At 41.0% G+C, this 11,287-nt stretch overlaps 1 protein-coding gene across 1 annotated transcript in view; it reads left to right on the top strand.

Moving 5' to 3' along the window:
- Positions 1–11,287, top strand: part of LOC118340185 (FERM and PDZ domain-containing protein 4-like) — a 72,901-nt gene that overhangs the window by 44,931 nt on the left and 16,683 nt on the right. Inside the window, exons 4-6 of the mRNA XM_035678056.1 lie at positions 4,006–4,128; positions 8,992–9,143; positions 10,560–10,662. Coding sequence (XP_035533949.1) covers positions 4,006–4,128; positions 8,992–9,143; positions 10,560–10,662 — 378 coding nt within the window. The remainder of the gene's footprint in view (positions 1–4,005; positions 4,129–8,991; positions 9,144–10,559; positions 10,663–11,287) is intronic.

The raw sequence follows: 11,287 nt of genomic DNA, 5'->3' as shown, positions 1-11,287 counted from the left end.
AGAAATATAATCTATGAAATGTATCTTTTAAGTCAATTACATACCACATTTTGAAATTGCTACTTCCTCATTTGCAAATGCTTGTGGAAATGAGGTGCATACATCCATAAGTGTCATCCTGATGCTGCCTTAATGTATGTCATGCCGCTACATTTTAGCATTAAAAAATGACAACTTTCATGCAATGGCGTTCCACCTTTTCTCTTGAAAATGGATCTCAGTACATTTTTGTCTAGGAAAGAACCAGAAGTAGATTGATTTTGTGTCATGAAGTTCAGGTTTTGAGCCGTAGTGTGAAAGATTGAGAAAAATTGATCCCTGTTTTTGAGAGGAACATGAATTGATCTGTTTGAAAGAATAAAGTACTTTTTGAAGTCAATACACTGGCCTTTTCAGCAAAGGCAATCCTAAGAACAAAGCACCCTGCTACTTCTTTTGAATGCATATATTTGGATTCCTGGTATGCTGAAGGGAAGTGCATCAAACAGGAAGAAACTGGGGAAAGGGCCTTGTGTCAACGCGGCAAGCTTGCGCTACATCAGTTTGACAAAGACTCTGCTGCACAGTTCATCGAGGAGACAACTTTAATAATGTGAAGGCAGGGGATACATTTCTAGCAATAGCACTTTGTGTTGTGATCTTTCAATGTTTGTATTTGTCTGCACAGAAATTCTTGAGTCAGTAACCTTTTGAATTCACTTTTTTTTAAACACTGAGGGAGGAAGAAGCCTGAACCATCACAGCTGAAGGATAGGAGATAGGGATTTCAATGCTACTTGTAGGGTTTCCCTTTAAACATGCAGCCATGAAATTAGTTTGACTGTCACTGTTATCAATGGTAAACAAAATTATCTGATGTGCTCTCATTCAGGGCAATTTAAGAGTGCTTGAACTTGAATCCTCATGCAAATCCCTATGTTGTGAATCAAAAGCAGCAAATGAGCGAGGAGATGCTAATAGAGAGCAGCTTGGAGGCAAAGTGCCTTGACATTGTAGAAAATATTAATCCTAAAATACCTTATTTAGAATAAAGTCATTTTCTTGACACTACGGATGGTAATGTCAGTCAGTCACTTGGCCAGTCCGCCACCTTGGTACAAGCGGTAATATCTCAGCAACTGTTGTGATTCTGTTTTGTATATTAAAACATTCATGGTACCCAGATGATGAATCCGAGTCATCTCCCACCACCATAAGGTTGACATTTTTGGTTTTCGGTGACATATCTCTACAACGGAATTGAATGGATTGCAGTAACATTTGCTGCAGAAATTCAAGGTCCTCAGAGGAATACTTTTAATATGTAATGGGGTGTATTTCAGAGTGACACGTAATTTGTGGTCAGGGTGTAACTGTGAGAGGGATTTGACCAAATCGTTCAGATATAATTGGATTGTACATCAGCTTAGCAGGTACGCTCCGATGCAGATCTGTGGAGATACCGACCGGTAGAGATTTATTAATTGATCCCCGGACTTCCTGTAGAGCCATCATCATGTCAAAATGTACCTTTGTCTGGTGTGTTAATGCTAAAAGTTAGTGCTAATTAGCCAATTTGACACACTGAACTACAATGGTGAAAACATAACCTGCTGAACATGGTGTGTTAGCATCATCACTGAGTGCACGTTAGCAGCATTTTGCTTGACATGCTAACACTGGCATCCATCTCAAATAAATGTTCTTGACTCAACTGTCATTTTCTCCTACTACCATTTGCCCATTTCTGTCTCCTACCAATATAAAAACAGAAAAAATACTTTTTTTTGCTGGAGGAAAACCAAAAGTGAAGAGTGAAATATTAATGCCATCCAGGTGAACTTTTAGAGTCAGTTTCCACTTTCCGCTCCCTGCAGCTCAGAGATGGTGCGGTGTTTCCATACACGTTGTTGCTCTCTGAAAATCCTCTTACTCCACACACACACACACATCCTCACATATACATGCACAGTTGCACACACTGCTGTCTCTCTCCCTTATACACACACACAAAAATACTCATACTTACACACACACACACACACACACACAGAGCGTGGATTTGTTTTCTCTGTGATGAGAGGGATTATGGGATAAAGGAGGCGAGGCCACGCCAGTTTAGTTCAGTTTGGACCAAAGCTGCTCTCAGCAGCAGCACAATGACAAACACAGATGAATGTCTGCCTACACACTGGAGATGTGCAGCGCTGGTAACGCCACGGCCTCTGTATATTCTGAGCACAAGAGCCTCTGATTGGGATTCTGAAGTGCCGGTGGATCTGTTTTTCTTTCGGATGACTGAAGATCAGCAGAAACACAAGCGTCTTGACTGAAAACCGTGGACAGCAACAGAATGGAGAGGAGCTATACTTAAAAAGCCCGAGAGTGTTGACATGGATCTATTGCTTCTAAGGACGACTTGAATATTAGCAATTTGTTTGGTTTTCCTTTGCGGTCAATGTTTCTTCCACATGACAGCTGCTGAGCAGGATGACTGAGAGTGTCTGACACTTTCACCAGCAGCTTCACAGTACTCCAGTGGAGCCCGTTATACACTTTTAAATCTAAGGACCATTTTCTTTTCCACACACTGCAAGCTATGACATGACTGACTGATGTCAGCAGCACAATATGGGAATCAATCGGCTGGATTCTTACGGCGACGACGTGATCATCTAGTACGCATTCTCTTCTATGTTTAGACTCTGTATTAGCATATGAATCGATCGATTGGGTCCTTGACTCTTTTCGAGAGTTAAGGCCCAAGAAGCTGAAACTGAGTCTTTCTGATGTAAAGCATGCAGTGGATAAATAGAATATTAGTCTGATTTTTGGCACTGTGGGGCAATTCATCTCTCCATTGTTACTGCAGCTATGCATCAGCTTGCTATCACAGATTTGAGGTGAGGACAATAAACTTGTCCTCATGGTTTATGGCTGTGAGTGGAAGTGTTCTCCCAAATAAATCAAATGTGAGAAGTGAAAGGATGCTGAAATTCGGTGGCATTTCTCTGGCTTGATGATCTTTTATTACACTTGATTACTTCTGTGGAGATGGGCGCCTTATGGTCTGTGCATGATTAGTCACTGTAGCATGTGAGGCGTTGTAGACTGGAATTCTTATCTAAGCACAGATGATTCAGGGCGGTGATGTGTTCAATTCTCATTTCTTTGTATAGTTCTCACTGAGGTGAAGCCACTCTCCTCTCCTATCTCCTCCCTGTGTCTCTCTCCCATCCCCACTCTCCTGACATCCTCATTGACAGTGTTTGTCTGATCTGCAATAACGGAATCAGCCGTCACATCAGTGCCCTTACTAGCTGCACACGTGCAGCTTTGCAGAGCAGCTACCGCAGCGATGCCCATACATGCAGCCATTGATCGCCCATTTTCGGACCCGATGAGCTGTTATTGGACTGCTGTAGATTGCACTAAGCAGTGCTATCGCACGCTGCAAGCCACCCACAGAAAGACAAGAAGTCACACTAATTGGACTGAGAGGGATCAAACCAAAGCTGTGCAGAGTCCCTAAGTGTTTTTATTCGGAGAGTGGGAAAAATTTAATTCATGATTAATTCACTTTTGATTAATTTCTTAAATGATTCAACTCTTGAAATAGTTAGATAAAGGTGCTGTGATGTTTATTTATGAGTTGTGTTCTCTGTGTTCTCACTCTGCATAAAACTTTCCAATCAATCGGAGTATTTGTTTCAGCTCTATAAAAAGTCTAAACCAGTAGTTCTGTTTAAATGTTGTTAAATGCTTGAATGACAAGGTTTTGTGTTCACTGTCTCAAAATGAACCAGTGCCACTCTGCTGTGATTCAAGATAGGCTGCTGTTTTTACTCTATAGTTCCTAAAACAAAAGTTAAACTACATAGGAACCATGTGGACTGCTTAGAAACAGCCTTTCTTAAGTTGAATCACTCAATCATTTACTTTAATTATCTTATTAACACACTGACGAAAACATGTGTGGTAATATGTGACAATCAAAAGCTGATTTTCCTGTCCTTTATGTTTCAGCCATAAGAACAAAATGTCGGGCTGGCCGCCCCCTGGCCCAGGCCCCTGGGGTGGACTGCAGGGACCTCCATACAGCTGGGACAGCATGAACAGCACCAGGGAGGGACGGGATTGCCTCACAACGTATGTACAGTAACACCAGCATGCATGCACTTAAAGCTTTATCGAGTTCCCACAGTTTCATTTTGTTTGTGTGCATACATTAAATATCTCCTAACATGAAATCAACAACAATCTGATATATTTGCTGTGCAATGTATAGATACATAAAGAGGGGTGAAATAATAGGAAACTGGCTGCAAAGGAAACACATTTCTGCTGCAAGACTCTCTGCTGTAAGTAGGCATGGTATGTCAGATAAATCATATGATAAGGAGAATTTAGTACACGGCTGACAAGTACAGACAATGAAGATGCATGAAAAGCCATTACAAACCAAATCAATATTATATTTATTCTTGTTGTCACCACTCCTCCTGATAGATAAAGAAGAAAAAGTAGTATAACATCCTATCACATCTTAAATCAAGTTCAAATTATAGGCTGAAACCATTTTATTCTTATTTATACTGCTCCAGTTTGAACATTATATTCATCATGACAAATGATATTTGTACAATTACAAAGAAAACAAAGGTGTGCTCACCCACTGCAGAGACCTCTGGAGCTCTCCTAAATGTTTATGTCAAAACATTTGCTAAAAAATAAATAGACAGTAGCCAAATATGGAGTATGTACAGTATGGGTGTAAGCAAGGTTAATATGTACTGTTCAACACTTAAATATGGATCAGAGCTAAAAACAAGCTGAGTTAAATAGAGATCAGACAGCATGAAGCCCTAAGTGGCAGCAGCAGTGGTAGAGCAGGGTTCAAAAGTAGTTTTAGTTGAGTAACATTGTTTTTTTTCCCCCCCTAAAACTTGCCTATTCCTGAAATCATCACTCTGCTTCAATCGTGGGCATACTTTTATCGTTTTTGGGTATTGTTTCACCTGCCCTCTGTTCCGCACATGCATAAAAAGTAGCCATTGTTCATGTAATTTTGCATTCTACCTGTGTGTGCGGTGCCTTTTGATGTGTAAATTTGTCCTGCAGGAAGCAACTTTCAGTCAGATAAACGTGCAAATCCTCAAGTTGGACTGGCATCGAGGACATACAGAACATCATGCACAATGGTTTTTTTGCATTTCCACTTTTCAATGATACCTTTCTCTGTCATATTTTTTGCCATTTTTCCCTCCCTCCATCTCCTCTTGTTGCCCTCTAGTTCTATCTCTTGTCCTTTCTGTACCTCTCCTCCTCTGCCACTCCCCCGTTAAATTCCCCCACCCCCCTCCTCTCCTTTCTCCTCATGACGAGCGACTCAAATATGACAAGGGAGACAGCTCTGGTTATGTGGCTTTGTTCCCAGAGAAAAGCTGTTGGCTTTAGAGGAGGTGACACAGATTGAGTATCACAATTGGATTTCTGCGAGACAGAGAAAGAAAGAGAAAAGAGAGCGAGAGTGAGAAAGCCAAGGATTGATTAACTACATATAACTCCCATCACGTTACCTAACATGAGCTAGCAGGTTTTTGAATACTATTCGCGTTGTGTCAGTATATGTGAAATCCCTGAAATATGTGCAGCTAGGCTGTATTCATTTGTACAGTGTATACAGTACGGCATTTCTAGTCTTAAAATTCTAAAATTCTAAAAAGTATAAAAAATACTGTGCCTATGACAAGATGAATACATTTTTTTTTATATTTCTTTTTTTACAATTTTATTTGTTAGTGGGCTATTCTCTAACAATTAAAAAATAGTGACAAAAGCCAAAATGACAAATATGTACCTCCCAGCCTCTATATGCACAAATGTCTTGGTGCAGTATTCCCAAGACCAATATTGGTCCCTTTGAAAAGGTCAGATAGGACAACAGGATCCTCAGTGACATGTCTGCCTGTCATCCAAAGGCAGAGGAGCGCGACGGTTGCGATGGAGTTGGGTTTTTACTGTGGTATGAAGATAGGAGGGAGCAGTTCCGGTCTTGTACTGGATGTGAGCTGCAACAGGGAGCCAGTGCGATGAATGGAGAAGCAATGTGGTGTAAAAGAAGTTTTAGACACCAGATGGGCAGCAGCCTTCTGGACTAGCAGAAGTCTGCTGCGGGTGAGGAGGGAGCCGCAGCAATCAGTAATCCATGCAGGAGATGACAAGTGCCTGAATGAGCACCTTTGCCACCTCCCTACGGAAGGAAGAGGCAAATCCTCCTTATATTGTAGTTGGTATCCATTTCATCCTTTTTCCCTGAAGGACCACAAGCTCATTCTTGAACACGCTGAGCTTTATGTGGTGCCTTGACATCCACCTAAGTGTCGAATTAAGGTGATCAGTTTAATAGGCCTACCTGAATAAAGTGAGATACCTGAAAAATCAAGTTAACATTGATGCAAAAATCCTGCAAATCCGACATTTCCATAATTCAGTCCTTCTTACTGATTCGCAACATTGCCTGGATTGGCCAGAGATATATACATGCATATATATATATGCACAGTTTAAGTTTATGGTGCCAAGTAGCAAAGGTTAGCTAGGTCTCCTAAGCTTGTTATGTAACTCAAACATGCTACTCTTTGTCCGAGACTGCATTACATCTTTTCTAAATCATTATTAAGTCTGTTGAAACGTGCTTGTGACAGTGTGTACGAATACATGAACTTAAATCTGACACTGGCAGTAGGTGAACCAATAATCATTATTTTGCATGAGGAAATTTGTTTAACAATTTCCTTTTTTAGGGAGTTGAAATGTAATATTTACACCCACCATTTCTTAACTTGATTATTCCTATAAGATTTGTTAGTAGCTGGCTACAAAAATATACTTAAGTGTAGGCATCTAAAACCTGAACAATTAATGAGAGAAGGCAAGAACCTGAGACATCAGTGTGAACTGCACAGGTTTGCAAGCTTTTCCCATTCTTCCATGAATAGCGACAAACATGAGAATCTGACCTTTTGTATTCGGCTTTCCCCTGACCCCCTGACATCCTGGCTCTGCCTTCCCGTGGGATTAAAGTCCTTTCGACCCTGAGAAGGGGGGATGAGCCCGCGTCACATATTGGAACATGCTTCATTACAGACAGCTTTAGTTTGAGATTCCTGCACCATATGCACAATACAGATCAATGCGATAATGAGAGAGAAAATGAGAAAGCGCAAGGGGGAAAAGAAGGTTGGAGGTGGGGCGGTGGTTGAGACTGATCCGGATTGGGTTGAGATAAAGTCGCATCCCAGATGGATAGAACAAGCTTCATCATCGGGGACGATTTAGGCAAAGCTGCATGTATATAACTATAACTATGAATTATAAACACATATCTATGGGCAAAGCCAAAATCTGAAAACAATACTACCAGATAAAATAAAAAAATAGTGAGCATTGCATTGAATCAACAGTAGTGGAACAGGATGGATGAGGCAGGACGTTCATAGTCTCTGCTGTATGGACAGATGCAGACAACGATGGAATGGGTGTTGGCCAGGTAACAATAGACACCCTGTACTGGACTTAATGTGCAGAAAGGAAGCAACAGCTGCCAAGGGAGCTTTTTAAGCTGTGATAGAGGGAGGGAGGGAGAACTAGAGACAGAGAGAGAGAATGAGTTAACCCCACTGAAAGCCTATATCACCTCTTAATTAACAGGCACTCTGCATTCTCAGTGTCCTGGTCGAGACGGACGTCTGAAGTTCAGCAAGCAGGAGGGTTTAATTTAATATGGTACATTCACATTTTAGTGGTGCTGTCATCCTGAGTGAATTGCAGCGAGGCAAAGAAAAGGACAATGTGGAATTTCACCAATATTAACCCACATTAAAGGTGCATTAGATGTTGGTGGCCCAAAGTAGCCTCCCAATAATTCTCATAAAAATTAATCAGGGAATTTGCCACCATGATTTAGCGTCTAAAGGGTCTACCAGTTGATGGTCTATGTGCAACATGTGGAAGACATAAAGAAACAGCATTGTTCTTGACTGGTATTGAAATGTAGAGCTCGGTAGTCCTCGTAATACTGTATGGCTGCTTATAGCTTCCATTCACATTTTAAAGAAGTAGGTTTTTAGGGCAGGTAGTCGGCTAGTTAGCAAGACATGCTAGTATTTGCAGCTTATGTTCAAGCAGACAAATGCCCATTACTTACACTTTGTAACGGTGTTTGTGTTCGATTTATATGTATATTTACTACATTAATTATAGCAGTGGTAAACATAATTTCCAAAAAGCTCAGATTTGGAAATAAGCTGTTATAAAAGAGAGTTGCCAACTGTCCTGAACAAATTAAACTACTGAAAAAGTGTTGGAACAGTTGGGTGATATATTTAGCAAATAATGATGATAATAGTAATCAATAGCACAAGTTAAGTAGAGAACAGACCTTTATAGAACACATATAAAAAAGACATACCCCCTTAAGACATTAAAAATGAAGAATTGTGACTTGATTAAATAATCAGTGCACTTTTATTTGGAATAGTCCGCAGACTTATATGGATGTAAGAGGCAAATTGGTTCCAGATTGCAAATCTGGGGCAGTTTATGAATGCAGGACCTGTGCTCTCTTTTATAAGTGGCTCTTAAGCATGAAATGTTGTACTAATGACCAAACCTGAGCCAAGGTTTTTGATTTATGAACCACTCATCAGATAGCTCGGATCATTCATTCTAAGTTTTACTTTTCAGAGCTAAAACTTACTTCTACTGTTGGGATGAATGCATTGATTGGATGTGCACTGTATCATATCCTTTAAGAGACCCTCCTTTAAAAAGCAGGACAGGTTTGACCTCTGCCCATTACCAGCTACGTGTCTTCTCCAAGTGAAACTATTTGCTGACTCATGTCACATCACTCTGGATTAGTAGGTCAACAAATTGTCTGAACTGTAAGTGAATTGAAGTCAGACATTTTTTTCTCTTAGTCACCTTGGTCCTCCTCTCATTCAACAGCCAAGTGTCCCAGAGCAGCTCTCTGGAGGAGGTTCACCTGGATGGGGTCCCCCCCGCCCCCCGCCTGGTGGAGATGAGACGGGACCCAGTCCTGGGCTTTGGCTTCGTGGCCGGCAGCGAGAAACCGGTGGTGGTCCGCTCTGTCACGCCAGGTAGGCTGTAATAGTGTCTTTTCTGATGTCACCACAAGGAGTCGCCAAAGTCAGAAATTATGTTACATACAGAATATTACATAAATTGTATGTTTTATCTTTTTTCCACACATACAAGACAAGAAAGCTAAGCTAAGCTAACATAACATACATTGTTATACGGAATCAAATAGACTAACAAATGAACTACATATTTCACATAATCTTGGCAAATTAGCCAGTGATACATTTTGCCTTACACTATCCATAGAGACTGAACTTCCAACCAGGGCTGAAGTACTTGAGTTCATTATTTTCTCGTGGGTTTTGACTTGGACCTGTCTCGTCTCTGCCACCGGTCTTGCCTTTTACTGTTTTTTCTTGGCTTACACTGCCCACCATGCCTGTCTGGGGAGATGCAAAATTCATCACCTACACTGTGTACAGTTCATGTCATGCTTATTTTTTCATTCTTTGCCATGTAATAACCAAGCAACCTCATTTTATACACTTGGTTTCATCCACAAATATGTTCTGCTCTGACTTAAGTGGTCCTGACTTGAACTAGCATATATTTCCCCAAAGAACGACACGTGGATCAAATGACAATGGAGGTTTTAAGACAACATGAGGGATTTTTTTCCTGATGCAAAAGTCTGCTCATTCCTGTGGGTGTCGACGACTGGCAGCGAGGAGAGTAGCATACAGTGCCTGGCGGGGTGATATAATGCTACAAGAAAAACAGTAACAGAACAAAGTAGGACAACAAGCCCGGAGACCTTCCGGCTATGCTAGTGCAGTACAGAAATCAGACAGTTTGCATGTTGAAAGATTCCTGAGCGATTTCATTAGTCCCTCCTTACTGTTTGAAGAGTGCTAATCGGTGCAAACAGTTGCTGTAATGATTGTTTAGAGGCAAACCATGCAGACTGTTGGCTTCTCCAGCCGTTGATTGCACAAGTAAGCAGTATTGATCCCATGCAGGAGAGAAAATGAACACAATTAAATGGGTTTTGTTTTTTTTACTGGAACTACTAACTATTTTTGGTTGACTGGCTGATTGCCAAATTACTGCCACGCCACTGCTTACAGATCAGCTGTCAGCTCCACCAGCGGCGCAGACACACACAGTGATTAGACAATGTCAATAACCAATGAGAGCTGAATTCCAAGCAGACAATTGAACTAATGAATATTCTATTTAGAGCTGCTGGCCAAGGAGAGGAATATATGTGTTTGAGGACGCTGCAGTTTATTAATGCTCACACCTATTAGACACACCCCAAGCAAAATAGATCTTTTTTTACAAATGACCTGAACGCAGTGTCCATTCGGCTGGTGTTGCACTCATCCATTCATCTTTTGCTGACAGACTGAAGCTATCTACCTTCTATGGGATCAACTACGGCTTGTTTGCATGTGTTTGTGTGTGCGCAGGTGGTCCATCAGAGGGGAAGCTGTTGCCCGGCGATGAGATCATCATGATCAACGACGAACCCGTCAGTTCGGCTCCTAGAGAGCGAGTCATCGACCTCGTCAGGTGGGCACAGAAACCTTGGGATCTGTCAGAATCGAAGCTGAAACAGCTTGGATTAATTAGCTGGTGCTGGATTTTCTAAAGAAATACACAAAGAAAACCTCACCCAAAACCTGTACTTAAAGCCCCCCAACAAGGAACTGTGTTGATTCTGGCAAATCTAGACTGTGAGATATTCATCTGCTTTCTGCCTCCACCTTAATACAATGGTGGTGAGTGGAATTCATTTGGTGGTGCCTCACAAGCAGTAAAAAAAACCAACACATAAAATATTAACAGCAGCAACTGTTCTTTCACAGAATAAGTTATTCTGGATAATCCACAGAAATTCCTGTGGACTGTTTTTACTGCATCTGCTTGTTATCAAAGAGATAGCCCCTATGGTTAACAGAATGATCTGTGGATTATCCAGAGTAATCAGGACAACAAATAGATGTCTTAATTTGTTTTCATGACATGAGCAACACAAACAAAATTCCATTCCCCTTTGTATATCTCAAAATCTCGGCACATTACAACACTTCTATCTGCCTGGGTAGATGGCTAAAAAGACAAAATCACAATGAAACAACAGCATTATCATTATTATAATCACTTTAAAATCTCATCATTAAAGGTCCAGTGTGTA

The sequence above is a fragment of the Morone saxatilis genome, unplaced genomic scaffold (genome assembly GCF_004916995.1).
Source record: "Morone saxatilis isolate NCDOM2014 unplaced genomic scaffold, NCSU_SB_2.0 Contig6, whole genome shotgun sequence".
NCBI classification, from domain to species: Eukaryota; Metazoa; Chordata; class Actinopteri; family Moronidae; genus Morone; species Morone saxatilis.
Note: the sequence above shows the minus strand (reverse complement) of the source record. Positions and strands in the feature narration are given on the sequence as shown.